Genomic DNA, 17123 nt, shown 5'->3' on the forward strand with positions numbered 1-17123 from the left:
AAGCTGTTAAAAAAGAGAGTATTGAAGAAAATATTAAGTTGTCAAAGTCTGAAGGAAAGAGTATAATATGGAAAGAAGCCATTAGAGAATGGCAACATCAGTGGGATATGGAAACTAAAGGGAGACATTTATATGCTATACAAAGTAAAGTTGGGGCGGTGAAGAATAGGGGAGGGAATAGAAAAGAAGAAATAGTTATGACCAGATTAAGGATAGGTCACAGTAATTTGAATAGCACATTACACATTATAGGGAAGCACCCAACTGGTTTTTGTGGTTGTGGTCAGGTTGCAGAAACTATAGAGCATGTGTTTTTGAGTTGCAGACAATATGAAGAACAGAGGAAAAATATGATGGAAGAGTTAGGAATAGTTGGAACAATAGGGACAGGAATGAAGGAAATACTGGAAAGTGGGGAGAATGAACAAAGCAGAGGAAATATTTTCTTATTTTTATCAAGAATAGGTATGATGAGAAGAATATGATGTAACTGGACATGACAGGAAATAAAGCTAAGATGGCGGTAGTGCAACGATAATGGATGCAAGCTGCCGATAAACTCTAAAGAAGAAGAAGAAGAAGAAGATCTCCAGTACAACGCGCTACTGTTTGTGCATCGCATTGACGCCATTTCCCAGAAAGCCGTGCGCGTGTTGCTACGTATTTAGGCTGCGACAAAGGCTACAACAGTTCAGAGCAGGGAAAACATCGTATAACGAGTCGTTTTATTAGAAGATCCAGAAGAACTTGAAGCCTCCTTAAGGCAAATTTGTTTAGTTTTTTAATTTAGGCGACCGGAGTTTGAACTAAAGGTAAGTTTATGTTACTTAAAAGCGTTTAGTAGCATGAGCGGCTGCGTGTAACCAACGTTTGCTAACGCTAGCTAGCCAACATAAATTTAACGAGATATTAACGATACAAACACTGTATTTGACTTGTGTGCAAACATTCAGGTTTCGTCTGCCCGATAATTTATCCCGTGTTTACGTTTATTGTTGTCCAACTATTAAACATCAAACAAACAACCAAAACAATTTTGTGTGCTCATGTTTTGGTCCCAAGTAACGTTAATTCCATTGAAGATTTTCAGACGTTTCACATGACATAACTACAATTATTCACATTAATGATTGGTATTTGCTTGTTAATTGATGCATGTTTGTTATTAAATGTCGAAAGTAACATCTTTCACAAATAGCAAGAGCACAAATTAAGCAGAGAAAAAGTAGCAGTGGTGTGAAGCAACCAATACTTTTGATTTGTGACTCCTTTAAATGAGATGTTGTCCTTTAGATGAGAAATGTCACTCTTTCATGTCTTACATGGTCCATAGTCCTTTAATCACACCTCCCTCCTTTAATCATTCTCCCTCTAACCATCTTGTGATACACAAGATTTATTTAAGCATCTGCCTTAATGCTTTTATACATTCGTCTAAGCTATGGGTGGATGATCATGGTCGCTTACAACAAATAAGTAATTGAATAGGCCATTGACTTTTTATTTCACTTAGCTGTAATTTTAAGAAAATAAAATATTACTAACAGACCAGAAAGAAAGCATATGGATTTTATTGCTGTGCTATGTTTAAAATGTTATGCTCCATACATTGTTGTTGTAGATATTCTACTATAAACATTAAAACTGTTGCACAGTGCTAATGCCGTGGTAGAGTCAGTTACACTCCTAACCCTAGCTTAAGGTTATCAAGCCAGTTACTTCTGTCTTCAAACTTTCTGCTGTTGATTGCAGATGTCCCTGGCGGACGAGCTCCTGGCAGACCTGGAGGAGGCTGGAGATGAGGGGGAGGACGACTTGTATCCAGAGGGAGAGGAGGGGGAGAGTGACGGAGAGGCGACTCAGGGAAGGACAGAGGGAGGGCTCGAGGATATCCCTGAGGAGATGGAGGTGGACTACAGTAAAGCTGAGAGTGTTGCGTCCATTGCCAAGCTACGCAATAGCAAACAGGTGAGTTGTATCATATGAGAGCAAGCGGATATTAGTATTAATGTTCTGGTCATTCCTGTATAACCTTAGGTTTTATCTATAGTTTTCAGAGATTATGGACAAAATTTCGTTGTATGTTGGAAAGCAGCGCAAGAACTCAGAGGGTGAGTCCCATTTGTATTTAAATATTCCAGTTGAATGTTAACCAAGAATTCAATTTCATTTGGTACATTTCTGATTTGATTTTTGTTTCCCTTTAGTCTCAGGTCCAGTCGAGGCTGACCCAGAATACAGACTGATTGTAGCAGCCAATAATCTCACAGTAGAGATCGACAATGAGCTCAGTAAGTAGTCTGTTCTGGTTAATAAAAACTCAGTGTTAACGGTTTAATGTAGTATTTCCGTGTGTGTGTGGTGTATGTATTTATATATTTTTTTTCTGCCTGGGTTTCAGATATCATTCACAAGTTTACCCGGGACAAGTACTCCAAGAGGTTCCCAGAGCTCGAGTCTCTGGTGCCAGATTCTCTAGATTATATCCGCACAGTCAAGGTGAGATGAGTTGAAATGTTTATTTAGCTTTTATACCGAGTTTCAAAATGAGAGTAAGGAGCCCTGGGTTGCTACCTTTGCTGCACTATTGATTATATTTATCTTTAGTTGGACAAGACAATTTTTAGTTATTGATGGCAAGACATCTGCAGAAGGCCATTAGTTTACATATAATTGAGTTCTATACACAAAAGTTAAGTCTGTGGCTCCAAATTATAACCACAGATGTTACAGGAAAGCAAAACTATTTGTGTTATCACTCATGTTAAAGAAATTGCACTGACTGACCCAATGGGTCGATGTTATAATAAATGTTTAAAATATGAATTGCTACACAACCAGAAATTATCATTTAAGATTAGTCTGTCTGCCTTTTTATTATATATCAGTTATTTTATTAATCTTTTGAGCATCATATTCTCATTGATTTGTTTCCTGCTCAGGAATTGGGAAACAATCTGGAGAAGTGCAAAACCAATGAAACTCTGCAGCAAATTCTCACCAACGCCACTATTATGGTTGTCAGTGTCACAGCCTCGACCACACAGGGGTGAGTAGACAGACAACTGTGGTTTACTGAGTATCTCTCCACTCCACAGGATGGCATCCTCAATGTCACTGCTGAGGGTGGCAGTGACCATTTTAAATGCTTATCAATAACTTAATTTGTGACTGTATTTTCATGGTTTTAGGACACAGCTTAGTGAGGAGGAACTGAAGCAACTGGAGGAGGCATGTGACATGGCTCTGGAGCTGAACCAGTCTAAACACAGGATATATGAATATGTAGAGTCCAGAATGTCGTTCATCGCCCCAAATCTGTCCATCATTGTTGGGGCGTCCACAGCTGCCAAGATCATGGGTGAGAGATGCAAAAAGAGCAGTTCTGGTTTACATTTGTAATGTCAATATATTTAGATTGTCCTTTCTGTCTTATCCCAAATCATTTTTGTTATCACTCTTTTCCTCTCTCTGGCTGCAGGTATTGCTGGCGGCCTCACTAACCTCTCCAAGATGCCCGCCTGTAACCTGATGTTGCTGGGAGCTCAGAGAAGAACCCTGTCCGGCTTCAGCAGCACCTCTCTGCTTCCCCACACTGGCTATATCTACCACTGTGATGTTGTGCAGTCACTACCACCTGTCAGTAAATATAATAACATAAACACACATTGCAGTGTTTTTGTGCATTTAACTTGGCACGCAGGACGTTGTAGCTGATACTCGTCTTAATTTTTTGTTTTCAGGACCTCCGGAGGAAGGCGGCTCGTCTAGTTTCTGCAAAATGCACTTTGGCATCCCGAGTGGACAGTTTCCATGAGAGTTCAGATGGCAAGGTGACTGTCCAAATACACATGCTACACAAATAAATCCTGTACAGACTCAGTTATACTTTGTAATATTTTTCTTAACCACATTTACTTAAATGAGGACCAAAACAACGTCAGCCATTTTCCATTTGTTGTAATTACCTGTCTGACACACAATGTTTACAAACATTTTTAACAATTAGTTTTTGCACGCAGCAATAGTAAAGAATAATTTTATTAATTCTGGGCTCCTCTGACATTAACATTTGTATCATTATTTGCAGGTTGGCTACGATCTAAAAGAAGAAATTGAGAGGAAGTTTGATAAATGGCAGGAGCCCCCGCCTGTGAAGCAGGTCAAACCGCTGCCAGCCCCGCTGGACGGACAGAGGAAGAAGAGAGGAGGAAGGAGGTAAAGGACCAGTCATCACACATCGATTTAGAGACAAGCGGAATGCAATATGCAGATGTTTAGAATACAGATTTATTGCTTTTATGAAGCCTTTCGTATCCTATCTCTGTCTTTTCTGAAGGTATCGAAAGATGAAGGAGCGTCTCGGCCTGACTGAGATCAGGAAACACGCAAACAGGATGACCTTCGCAGAGGTCAGACGATATTTTCTGTCATGCCTCTGATACTGAGGATAGAGTTGCTCACTTTGGTTCCTCTGGTTGGCTTTTCTTACTCCTTAAAGGATGATGGCTAAAAGTAGCTTCTCTCTTCTTCGATTTACAACAGATACAGCACCAAGACCTCAGAGACATGGATTGCTCTAATATTTCAGCCTAGAGGCAGAAACGCAATTTAAACAGTTTAGGGCAAAGCCACTGTAGCGAGATGAGGTTTCATGTGTTTTATTTATTTTTTTATTTCATCCCCACCAAAAACTCTTGCTTCAGCTTCTGAATAAGGACCCTGTATTTTTAGCAGGAGAATGGAAACTGTAGTTAGTGGTCTAATTTACCTCCAGTACAGGGATATATGTTCTTTTCTAGTCTATGACCGAAAACATCCAACGTCAGAAAGATCTACTAGAAAGCTCACTTACAATCGCACCAGTATTTCTGGGCTGTTCACAACACTTAAGGGACAAACACTTAAGTAAACTAGTCTCTCTTCACTGTGCTCTTGCCAGCTGTTTTATAACAGTATGTTCATCACAGTGACTGCTTTCCTCTCAGGAAAGACGCTGCAGAACTTGATGCAAAAATATACTATTTTATATTGTTTGAGAAGCCTAAGCACTGAGACTGTAAACTTAATTTCTGGTGTGGTGCTGCAGATTGAAGACGATGCATATCAGGAGGATCTGGGCTTCAGTCTTGGTCAGCTGGGGAAGAGCGGCAGCGGGCGCGTCAGACAGGCTCAGGTCAACGAGGCCACCAAGGCCAGAATCTCCAAATCCCTCCAGGTAAGTTAATTCACGGCTCATTTTTTACTCCACCATTGTCTAATTTGTTAACTTTTCAGCATCTAAGTCTCTGCTGTTTGTTGTACACAACAGAGAACGTTGCAGAAGCAGAGCATGACGTATGGAGGAAAGTCCACAGTCAGAGACCGCTCCTCAGGAACCAGCTCCAGTGTGGCGTTCACTCCTCTACAGGTAAATATCAGTAAACATCCTCTTTTTTTTTTAATATATCCACTGAGCACAGTGAAGGTTTAATGTAGCTAACAACCGTTCTTCTCTTGTCTGTAGGGGCTGGAGATCGTGAACCCACAGGCTGCAGAGAAGAAGGTGGCTGAGGCTAACCAGAAATACTTCTCAAACATGGCAGAGTTCCTCAAAGTCAAGAAGGAAGCTAAGATGTGAACACACACACAATCGTCCCGCACACAGACCGTTGCACTCGACACTGCTAAGTGATAGTATATTTTCAGATTCATCTGACATTTGTGTTGTCCTGTATTTTTACTTTTTCCATTTCAATAAAACGTGAAGACTTCACGAAGCGTCCTGTCTTCCCTTAGAGAAGGTAAAAATGTTGAGTTGGTACGTTTGCTTTAGCCATATAACTTAATGGCCAAACTTCACAATTACATGCATCAAATCTTTATTATAATCTGTGGGGGGTTTTTTATTTAATAAAATTAAAACATCAATTTACCAAACCAATTGAAGCGCATTTGAAATTTTTGGAAAATAAGTGGATCCATATTCCATATAGGAATGACAGGACTTTACACCACACACTGACTTGTAATTTCTTAAAAGTATTTATTGAAATTTTACAATCCTGTTATAACCCTGTTTTATGACATCTCTCATGCAGAACTGTGATGAGAAAAAATTGTAAATATGTCTTGAAATTCACATTTTAGCAATTTCTTAACTGACCTTCCCTTTCTGAAAACCTTAAAAGCCCCAAAAATAGAATCTATAAAAGGCAAATCTCTCATAACTTTGCTGTACCCCCCCCCCCCCCCCCAAAAAAAAACCAACCTGAAAACGAGTCACACACAACATAAAACTGTAACTGTGGTACAGATCTCAAGTTTTCATGGTTGCTTAAATGGAAAAATCTGATTCAGTTTAACGCTCCCCATTCAAACGGCCAAGAAAAGGTGGGATCTGCCCCACACCAGATTAAATCTTTTTGTTCTTCAGGGTAGCACATAAACCACCACGGCAGATGAGACATTTCTTACTGGATCCACGAGTTTAATCTACCACCAGAATTGTAGGATTTGTTTTCACTCTACATGTAAACAGTTTTATCAGTGCACATTCACTGTATAGGGTTTTCACTCAAAATGTCAGGTGGTATATTGAACACAGTGGATTTTAGGATGAAGTAACAACAGAATAGAAGAACTAAAGGTGGGACATTGGCTCAAACCAAACTCAGATTCATTATCTAACACTGTATTGAGTAATTAAGAGGTGATTTGGGTACAGGTACATTCACTGCGCTTAGCGTGGTCTTTTGCAATGATGACTCAAATAAAACATCAAGTCGATTAATGTCTCGAACCCTATTTTAAGATTTATTTTACAAGTTTATTTGTCACAAAACATGAATGCGCCATAATGCATTTTCTTTGACAAGTTAACTTAAAAACATTTTATTTGTAAAGAGGGAGTCAGAGACCAGTTCAATTGCATAGCAATTTAATCCATGTCCAATAAGGACTCTTTCCCTGTCACAGGGAGAGGCCCTGTGGTCACTCTCAATCAGCGTTTTTATCGACCAAGACAATATCAATAAAACTATTGATAACCGCTCACTATCTCTAATAGTGACCATATTCAACAGGCATCGTAGGGTCTTAAAAGAAGCCAGTCCTACACACCATGACTAAATGTCCACTGTACCTCCCCATTCGAAACCACCAAATTACAGTAAATACAAGATGGGCAGTTTTACTCGACAATCAAATCCAAGGTTTGTTTTGTGTCAAGTCAAAGTCTTCCAGGCTCATGTTGGGTAGGTGGTACAGAGAATTTTGTTGAAACGGAAAAAGAAAACAAAACATGAGAAACATGCATGGGGTAGGCTTTCCTAATGCCACATACTGAGTGTGCACACAGACAGGCACAAACGCAGATCCCTAGTGAGAACCCTCCCAGCTCGTGCAGCGCGACGCATGTGATCAGGCCCATGGGGCATTTTTGTCAAAAGCAAAGTGCTACACGAGGAGCAAGGGCTTCACGTTGAGATGCAGCCTATACAGACACCAGTCTCCATTTTAGGAGAGGATTTCTACTACACATCACAATCTCTATCCACAGTTTGAAGTTCAGTCTCGGAATGTCAACAGCAGCACGTTTTGTGTCTCTGTCCTTTTTCATGTCCCTCTGTCCGTCACTGCAGGTCTCTGTCTTCGAGGTACCTGTACTCGAAGGTGAACCCCTCCTTCTTCCTCTGGCCCCATTTCTCATAGTCAAAGTAAATGTAAGTGCCCTGCAGAAACCAGCAGAGAAGAGAGAACAATCATTCAAAACAGCAAATCAATACATGCATCCACATTCTAGTTTCTAACTCTGAGAGAAAACGTGATCTGGAAATGAACTGTGGTGGATTCTGCACCTGTTCAAACTCGTCAGTGATAGTCTTGGGCTCTTCGTGCCTCTGGAACCACATCATGTACTTGGTGTGAAACCTCCACGACTGTTTCTTCAAAGCCTTGGCAGACAGATACTGAGCCTTGGTGCCCTGAGAGTGTGACAGAGAGAGAGGAGAGGGGGAGGCCAAATACACCATTAATCTGACAAGCAAGCTTGTAATACATCACTGGGAGGTTGAAGGGGTGTAAAAATGGAGTGGGTGTGTGCGTGATATTTACCTCCAGGTAGTAGAAAATGAAAAAGAGTGTTTCTGTGGACAGTCTCTGGTAGAACTCGATGGAGTCAGAGTGGTGCGGCGGTATCTGATGATGGAAGGGCAAGGTGGGACACGGATTCCTCATCAGGTATTGCCTTTAGGACAGAGTCAGAAACAAAGAATTAAAAATCCAGAACACAAATGATTGATCAAGCCTTTACATGTTACAACTAAACTTACACTATCCAAACCAACCAGATCCATATACGCATCCATGTCATAGTTAAAATACTGACTGAAAGTTATTCTTTTGCTATTTACGAATAATTTCTTTAAAGGGACAAGCCTGGCAATACTCTATATTTTTGTTATTCTCAGGCTCTCAGCAATCAGGCTCTGAGCCCAAAAAATAAAGACGTTTTGATTTCTAAAAAGGATAAATTATCTCCTAAAACAGCGAGACATCAGGAGTCTGTACTACAAAGCAGGATTTGACGTTGGCGAGGTAAGTTCAGTCCTACGTTGGTGTTTCACTTCTTACATTGCCATGGTAACTTATGCTGAACGGCTGACCTTCTCCGGAGCAGGTTCTGTTCGAAACAAGAGATCAATGCTTTAAACCTACCGCCCAATGACCATCAGTTCTCTTGGAAAATGGCTTCACCATTCGTAGATCTGCTTTATAGGCTACTTTTATACTGTGGGTAATACAGAGATGCTTTTGTATACCGATATCATCCTACAACAAAGACTGACTGAAAGACTAAAGCCTTGTACTTGCAGGGTAAGAAAGTAACTTACCGCTTTGAAATGTTTTTATATATATTTTTTTTTTTATTTGCTCCCAAGTCTATTTCATCCCGTTGCAGCTGTTAAAAGAAATAGTGTAACTACTAGTTTAACTACTACTTTTTATGTGAGGCAAAATATTACGAGCATATTTTGGTATTCAAATAAAGTTTAATATGAATTTGTGAATAAGTTTAGGATTTGCATTTCTTTCTTTAATTACAGAGACTGGTCATGTACAATGTAGGAGAGTTTTCACTAAATTTTGGGCCGTGGTGGAGACAGTCTTTTCGACCAACATCGAGCACTTTTAATGGCATACATGGATTTTAGTTTCATCATTTTAGAACAATGCTTAGAACATTTGTGTGTTAAATTAATCTGATTTTTGTCTGACAGTAAGTTCTTGAAAGTTAGTTGGAACGAACTTACTCAGTGCCTGTGACTTTTGATGTCTAAACAGCGAAGAATAAGGCTAATATTGTCTTACACACCAGAAATATACACCTAAGCAACACATTTGGTTTATGGAACATACAAATGTAATTATAGTCAGATTGACTCGTGCCCTAATGATGGGGCAGTGATATTATAAGCCTATTAACTTACATTCAGTGATTGTTTTTTTTTTGCCAGATGTCTTTCCTGCATGTGACAGATGCGTTGCTTTTAACCTGGATTATGCGGTTGAGTTCTTCATATTGGTCTAATATTATAGTTTGCTCTGTGTTTGCCAGCAGTCTTGTCCATGTTGATCCATGGTAATATCCTGCAAACACTGGCCTCTTTATGTGAACAGGCTCATGGCTGGAGTAAACAACTATCCGGTACAGATAAATCATCAGATTAAAGTCTGTCATGTATCCCTTTTTGTATCCCTCCTTATATGTGTAAACCTTCTTGGCAATTAAGCTGATGCCGATTTTGATTTCAGACTTATCTCAACTTCCCACACAAGAGTTATATAAGCCCCGCCCATCTGGAAACACATACAGATCATTTCGTTGGTTAAACTGATAAAGGTGTCTCCTCATCCCTACTGGACATAATGAAGGAACATGTCACCCGGTGCAGTGAAGTGGCCCATTTATGCGTTTTCAATAGTTCAAAATGAAGCTCTATGGCACAGAGGAAAAAGCTGTATTGTTGACTCAAAGTCTTGATCAATGTACATTTGTTTAATTAAATGACTGTAAAACAGATTTAAAGCCCAGCACTGTGTTTTTGCACTTCCTATCACTGGTTGTGAAACACGCAGTGCCCTCACCTGATCCTCTCAGAGTCGGAGGGGTGTGGCATGTGTGTCCACGCGGACTCCTGCATGGCCTGCTGGTAGAGCTGGTCTTTGGGGAGAGGGGTGGGGCCAAGTGGACAGACCCCGAGCGAAGGGGGAATGCTGACTTCCGACACGGACGGCTGAGGGGCGGCGGGTGTGCCGGGCGCTGCAGATGATCCAGAGAAGATATCTACAGGAAAAAGGGAAGGATCGTAGACATGAACTCTTTAGTTCAAGAAAACTCTCCTCGCCTCTCCTTTTTTTTTTGTCTTTTCTTGCTGAGGGAAATCTTTTCTTTTTTACAAACTTTCACTTCTTTACGGAGCACGTCCCAGTTTTATTTCTGGCAAAAAACAAATATTTGTTACATGCTGTGAGTGTACAGCCTCAACTAACAATAATTTTTATTATAGACACCTTGGACATTTTGTTTGACTGACTGATAAATAACTCTCTAAGTAAAAAATAATCATTGATCTGAAGTTACCAGAACAAAAGAGGATGTCTTAAATATGCTCACTTAGTCTGGCTAATCATACGAAACAAACCCCTATGATATGAGAAAAGCTGAATCTCCATTTGTGGGGCTAGCTGATGTTTAGTGTTTACTTAATAACTGACAAACATTTAATTGATAATTGTACTTTCACTAATTTATGGACATTCTGAACTGTAACTCTACTTACCATTACTACGACTTACTACTGCAGTTGTCAAGTAAAAACGTCACATGTATTCCAAACATAATGTCACTGTAAGCCCCTTCCTCTTCAGTAGGTTTTGCAGTGTAAAACTGTGAGCTTATTATTCATCAGTAAGTCGTTGTAGAAAAAATGTCTGACCGTTCCGACCTCTGTCTGTTAGGTGCAGGTTGGGAATTTCTCCATCCAGGCCTGATCCCAGCGCTGCTCTCTCAGCCATCGCCTTCAGAGAACTGAGTGGCTCAGGGGCCTGAGGTGGGAATGAGATGGAGACAACATGAGAACAGGGTGGGTCATTAAGTCCAATTAAGCCGGGGAGAAAGAGGAAAGCCTAATAAATTGTAAAAACCAACTACTCTTACAGCTGCTACAATGACCTGTATTAGTCCATACACAGAGCAATGTATTCAAAGAGACAAACCTCGGCAACTCGTCTAAATAAAGTGTTTTCTGGCACAGCTACCAGATTGCCCTACATTCTACACTAATATATCCAACACTGGATTCTTCATAGTGTGTTTGTGGTGAAGAAAATGAGAATTGGGCATTTGCTTAAGAAAGTCCAACTATATCTTGGCATGACATGATTTCTCATGTTTCACATGATCATTGGGCTTCTGTGTTGGACAGAGGCTCGTGGGTAGCCATGGATATTTTAATAATGCTATTTACAGCTGAGCCCATCAACGCTCTCCAGCAATGCACTAAACAGGTGTACCTAAAAAAAAAAAAAACTACCAACATAGTCATTTGGTGATTTAAATGGATTGGGTTGCATGGGTCATTATTAGATCTTAAGTGTCGTTGTGAATCATGACAGTAAGGGAAGATGAATGGTCTAATATTCACACTCTTCAAGGACTGGCAAATCTGATCAGGAAACAAATGACGGGAAGTCTCCCTTTTTTGCAATATGAGGGCAAATACCCTGTAATAATTAGGCTAGAAAGCTTTTTTATTCCACAGTCTGACATTTCACCATCTTAACCAGCTGAACTTGTCTGCCATATCTCTCCACACAGTAAGCGATAGAGGCTACTCAATTAGAGCAATGCGGGGCTCTGACAGAAGACTGTGGCAATCTCTCAGTTGAAACACTGCTATGGTACCTCACCTTGAGGGCCTCAGAGGCCTGTGTGTAGGAGTGGGGCCCGTTGAGAAGACTGCCTCCTCCGGGTGTGCTGTCTGAGAACGAGGGGGACGGAGAGCTGGGAGGCAGGGTGATGGAGCTGATTAAACTGGGACCATTGTCCATCCTACACCAGGTAGAGTGGGAACAACAGAGAGACGGGTTAATAGCCATGATGTGACAAATAAGAAGAAGTGTGCAGAGACTGAAGACTCGGGTCGAGTGAACAACAAATAACTCACGGCTGACTGGTTGAAGAACTGAGAGATGAAGGCTGGCTGCTTTGTGACTGGCTCGGTGTGCTTAGAGCTGATTCTGTGGAGCTCTCTGCCACTACAGCACTGTAACCTGAGGGCGGGTGAGGGAAAAGTTAGGAAAAAAACAACACAAATAGAAGATTATGTGTCGAGTCACACAAATGCCAAGCATAACAAGTTAACGTACTTGTGCTTCCATTTTGCTTAAGTCCGCTGGGTGGTCTAGCAGGAGCCGCATTCACCCCTATTCCTCCAACCACGCTGACATTCCCTCCATTGCCTCCCATCAGGCCAACTACTCCAGGAGTAGTGCTGACAGAACTTGGGGGCACCTGAGAGGCACTGGGGGCTACATTTTGCCCAGGAACTAGACTCAAAATGCTCCCGCTCAAAGAGTTGTGGGCCGGGCTGGAACCCAGCAAACCGAGCCCTGTCCCCGCCCCGTTGGTGGTGACTCCACTGGAGCCAGAGGTGGGGATGGAAGTGCTGCTCTCCACTGAAATACTGGACTGGGTGGTGCTGCTCAAACCCAAGGCTCCTGATGCTGCTGCCTGAGCGTAAGGGGCAGGTGTTGAGCCCGAAATGAGCCCTGCCATTGTGTTTAAAGGAGAGGGGTGACCCCCCAGGCCTAAACCAGGCATTTGTTGATTGGCACTGCTGGTCCCCGTCATGCCAATTTTGCTCAATCCCAGCCCCAGCCCGAGTCCTAAACTGGATGCTGGGGAGGGCCCAGATGTGGGCTGAGAGTTGGAAGCTGATGAAATGGGTGTGCTGGGTGTGGGGAGAGGGGGGGCAGTTGAGGCTGGGAGTAGAGGGTTGCTGGGCGGGCTGGGGGTGTTTGAGGGGACTGAGGGTTTTGTCTGAGGTGGCGGCTGCTGCTGCTGCTGCTGCTGCTGCGGTTGGTTGGCTGGCTGAGGTTGTTGCTGCTGCGCAGGTTGATGCTGATGTTGCTGCACTGCACTGCTGAAGCTCCCTATAAGACTGCTGCTTGTGGGAATCGCAGAAATACCTCCGACTACGCTCGCCATGGACACAAGGGAGGACGACGACGAGGACCCAGAGGTGGTGGAGGAGGAAGAGAAGGAAGATAGCAAGGATGGGGTGCCGTTCTTCACAGGTGACTGAAAATGAAAAAGCACCAGAAAAAAGGCATTTCAGACACAACTGTCCAGGCTGTACTAGCTGTACATGCATGAGGAGCAAAGTTTACTGTGAGCTATGGAGACCCAAATTTGCAGGAGATGGTACAAACTAAATCAGAAGTCTCCAACCATGGTCCCACAGAGAAAGAGCTCATTCTTTTTCAGTGCCTGAGAGGCCAAAACCCTTCAGCCACAGGGACTCTCCAGGACCAAGGGTGAAGAGAGCAGCACTAAACTGTTCATCTACTGGCACAGCACAGATGAGAGCCTCTCACCTGACTAACTTCACTGTCTGTCGACCGTCCCCTTTTCTTATCGTCCTCTGAGTTCTCCTATAGGAGGAGATACCTTGATATGACAATCCACTTTTGAAATGTTGATTCAGCAAATGAGTCAGTGGATTATAACACAATGGGTATTGTAGAAGGGTTAACTCAATGCAAATGTCAAAAGAGAAATACCGTAAAACTTCACTTAATATCTTTAATTACTATCCTCACTCTGCCTATATTTGGGACAGGTGTCTATATGGGGCAGGCCTTTAATTCCTATCCCACAAAACTCTTGCTCAGCAAAAATGGGAAATAGACTGCTATCAAATTGTGTATTTAAACCAGTATGAATATTACTTATCAAAATCATGCTATAACATATCAATGATGAATAATTAATTTGATCTTGCTCTGAGAGAGAGCACATCGAGGTTAACCTCATGTACAGAGAGAGGGAGAGAGAAAGAAATTACTGTAGTTATGTCAACTTGAATTTTATAATTTTTTTAAAATGTTGTTATTCTGTTGATTGGCGGACCAGACCAGGCTTTTAATTGAGACTTGCATTTATTTGTCAAAACCTCCAGACCTGTAAACAGGACAGGTGTCTAATTGGGACTAGGCTTTTAACTGAAGTTTTACGGTATATGCAAAATTGTGCCAGAATGTACTTTTTTTTTTTTAACCCAGCATCTCTTTTAACACCTTGACCCAATTTATAATGATACAAAAAAAACTTACAGCAGTGCAAGTGGCCGGGGATGGAGGAATGGGTGAAGAGGAGGTGGTGGAAGTTGGAGTGCTGCTGGAGTGGAGATACATCTCATCTTCCACATTGCCCTGACCTGACGGAGAAGTCGCAACTAATGCTGTAGCTGCAAGAGAAAGACAGGACAGATATGTCGTCATTATAACCTCTCTAACGTCTGCTTTCTAACTGAAGATTAACATTGTCCTAACACGCCACAGTGTTCTACTCACGGATGTCTTCCAGGTCTAAGTCGTCATACAGGAACTCGTTCTCCTCAAAGTCCGGGTCTTGGGAGGAATCAATGTAGTATTCAACATCATCCTTGATCTTCTGGATTGAATCCACTGGTATTGAGTCATTGTCAAGCATTCGTAAAATGGTCTCCAACATGCGAATGTGGAATCTATGCCTTTCAATCAACCGCTTGAGCTCTTCAATACGATCTTGCTTCTAAATGACAGGCAGAAGACAAGCATGTTGATTATGACACTATAACATTTTTTACCAAACCTTTACCAGACTATGTTGGACTACACTGCACCAGATATATACAGGGGAATTCCAACATTTTTACGGAGTGTATACAAATAAATGTCCTTGAAAAGAATGAGATGGGAGGACTTACGTCTTTATCACCCTTCTTCTTTCTCGTCTGAACTGAAAGAGACTCCACCTCACTTTCAAACTGATCCACCTGCATATTTAGAGTGTCTATTGTATTCTGCATGTGAGGAAGAGGTCAGAAAAAAGGAGTGTTAATGGATTTAATCTAAATGTCTTCCTAAAAAAACAGATTTCTGTCAAACTGCCTTACTTTCTAAGCTTTACTTAATAGGTTCTTGTTAGTTTTTGACCAATTCTTTCAAAAGATTTCACATGTTCTGTTTTCATTCTTAAGTTTTAAATTTTTGGCAGAAGGCAGAAAAGTTTATCAAGAAATATTTGGGCAACCAGAATGTACAACAGCTACAGGTAATAGTGGATGTATTACTGTTAGCCACTGTCCCGTTTCCTCCTTTTCCCTCTGAGCTGGATCCACTTTCTGAGCGAGCCCCAAGCCTTCTTTAGAGTAAGCTTTTGTTTTTGTTTCCCGTTCCACCACCTTGAACCGCTCCATTTGCTGAGGAAAGAAAAATTACATAGGCCTAGTTTAGTTAACTGTTTTGATGAGCTGATGATACTTTACGAAGACAATAATAAGCTAGAATAGGAAATGATGCACAACCATACCGTCTCTATAAGCTTGCGATTCTCGACTAGCTGCCTTTTGTCTTTGATCTCGTTTGAGGCCACCCATGTTTTTATTTGATCTCTCAATCGCTGGGAAGAATAATGATAATAAAAATATTGAAACATTAATTTCAAATATAGGCACTGTTGATCAAGCGCGCAGATAAAGGGACAACGTGAAAAGACATGTGTTTGTTAACCTGTCATACCTGTAGTTTTTTAATCTCTTTCTTGAGGTCAGCCTCATACTTTTCCTTCTGGTTTGCATTGGCTGCATTGTGGAGCTAAAATGTAGACAAATAAACAAGATATTTCCAGTTTAACAGCATCAGTTTTTGAAATAGAGTATCAAACACATGCAGGATGCAAAGATCTCTTACCTTTTGCCAGATGTCTTCAAACTGTTCTACACCCTCAGCTACTTTTTTCAAACATCTATCGATCTCACCTGCAGAAATAAAAGATGTGGTACAACACTGTTGTATGTATATCCGTGCAACACCAAAAGTTCTTCGCAACTTACTGAAGAAGAAAACATTGCTAGATGGAATCAGTCTGTACAAAATTCCATGCTTGACGGCGTGATGGATCCTGTGCAACATCAGTTTCACCAGTAGTCTTTCTTACCTTGTAGTTTTCTCTTGTCAGCCATGGCTCTGACTACGACAATGTCCACATTCCGTCTGTCACAAAGTTAGCTATGCACAGAAAACAAAACGTGGATCTACACATCGTTCAAACAAAACACAATCCCTACAACAGAGCAATCAGAACATCCTGAGTGGAACTGACGTTACCTCCAGCTAGCTCACCAGTTAACTTAACGTTAGTTGCACAAATGTTATCGCTTCAGAATTTAAGGACGCTTTGAACCAAACCTTTGATCTGACCATCTGTCTATCGTTATCTATTCGTGAACTTAGCTGATCTTGATCTTACCAATATGATTGACATGGTTGTCAGCTAAAATTAGCCACTTAGCCAGCTAACGTTAATACTACCCAGTACCTTAGCTTGTCTACCTCGCTCGGTCACCAACTGGCCGGTTTCAAAACAAGTACCACGGAGCATGTTGATGGACATATGTCATATTCATGCATCATTATTTTGGGGTCCGGTATAGCTTTTATATGGTGGTTTTACGTTGTGAAAGGCACAAGGTATCAGAATCCGTTCTAATCGTTAACCTGCAAGCTAATATGGCTAACTGTCTGGCTAGCTAATGCATAAATGCTAGCTAGCAGCTTAGATAGCCTGCTAGCCAAATTTAGGAAAAAGGGAAACTGGGTCAACCCCACCATCTAGATTTATACTTGTTTACGACATTTACCTAGGGTATGGGCTTTCGTTTGTCTTTTTTCAAATACAGCCAGAACTAATTCCAAAAAGTCTTCTTTACTTCCAAATTGTGTTTTCTTTTCGACAAGCTCGCTCACTGTAATGTAGCTGAAGATGGACGGTAGCTAAAATCCCACCTCCGCGTTTGGGACCCGCCCTAAATCGA

At 41.4% G+C, this 17123-nt stretch overlaps 2 protein-coding genes across 5 annotated transcripts; one reads left to right on the forward strand and one right to left on the reverse strand.

The window, feature by feature from the left end:
• Positions 1 to 654: 654 nt before the first annotated feature.
• Positions 655 to 5755, forward strand: prpf31 (PRP31 pre-mRNA processing factor 31 homolog (yeast)). Its single transcript, XM_046044351.1, has 14 exons — positions 655 to 812; positions 1753 to 1968; positions 2051 to 2111; positions 2208 to 2291; positions 2402 to 2499; positions 2943 to 3049; positions 3192 to 3361; positions 3482 to 3639; positions 3744 to 3833; positions 4091 to 4218; positions 4340 to 4412; positions 5090 to 5218; positions 5312 to 5410; positions 5507 to 5755. Exons 2-14 carry the CDS (start codon positions 1753 to 1755, stop codon positions 5618 to 5620), a joined length of 1527 nt encoding a protein of 508 aa, XP_045900307.1. The 5' UTR covers positions 655 to 812; the 3' UTR covers positions 5621 to 5755.
• A 1147-nt stretch (positions 5756 to 6902) lies between these two features.
• Positions 6903 to 17100, reverse strand: cnot3a (CCR4-NOT transcription complex, subunit 3a). 4 transcript variants are annotated; one of them, XM_046044347.1, is made up of 18 exons: positions 16950 to 17100; positions 16247 to 16317; positions 16000 to 16067; positions 15829 to 15903; positions 15620 to 15709; positions 15381 to 15509; positions 15015 to 15110; positions 14620 to 14836; positions 14380 to 14513; positions 13642 to 13698; positions 12412 to 13345; positions 12210 to 12315; positions 11953 to 12094; positions 10980 to 11088; positions 10129 to 10327; positions 8095 to 8227; positions 7839 to 7964; positions 6903 to 7712 (listed from the first exon to the last, which is right to left on the reverse strand). In XM_046044347.1, exons 2-18 carry the CDS (start codon positions 16269 to 16271, stop codon positions 7614 to 7616), a joined length of 2739 nt encoding a protein of 912 aa, XP_045900303.1. In that variant the 5' UTR covers positions 16272 to 16317; positions 16950 to 17100; the 3' UTR covers positions 6903 to 7613. The 4 variants fall into 4 exon arrangements, with proteins under 4 accessions (XP_045900303.1, XP_045900306.1, XP_045900302.1 ...); XM_046044350.1 differs by having other exon boundaries at positions 10989 to 11088; positions 14620 to 14839; XM_046044346.1 differs by having other exon boundaries at positions 14620 to 14839.
• Between the last annotated feature and the right edge of the window lie 23 nt (positions 17101 to 17123).

This window comes from Micropterus dolomieu, linkage group LG03, assembly GCF_021292245.1.
Source record: "Micropterus dolomieu isolate WLL.071019.BEF.003 ecotype Adirondacks linkage group LG03, ASM2129224v1, whole genome shotgun sequence".
Lineage (NCBI taxonomy): Eukaryota > Metazoa > Chordata > Actinopteri > Centrarchiformes > Centrarchidae > Micropterus > Micropterus dolomieu.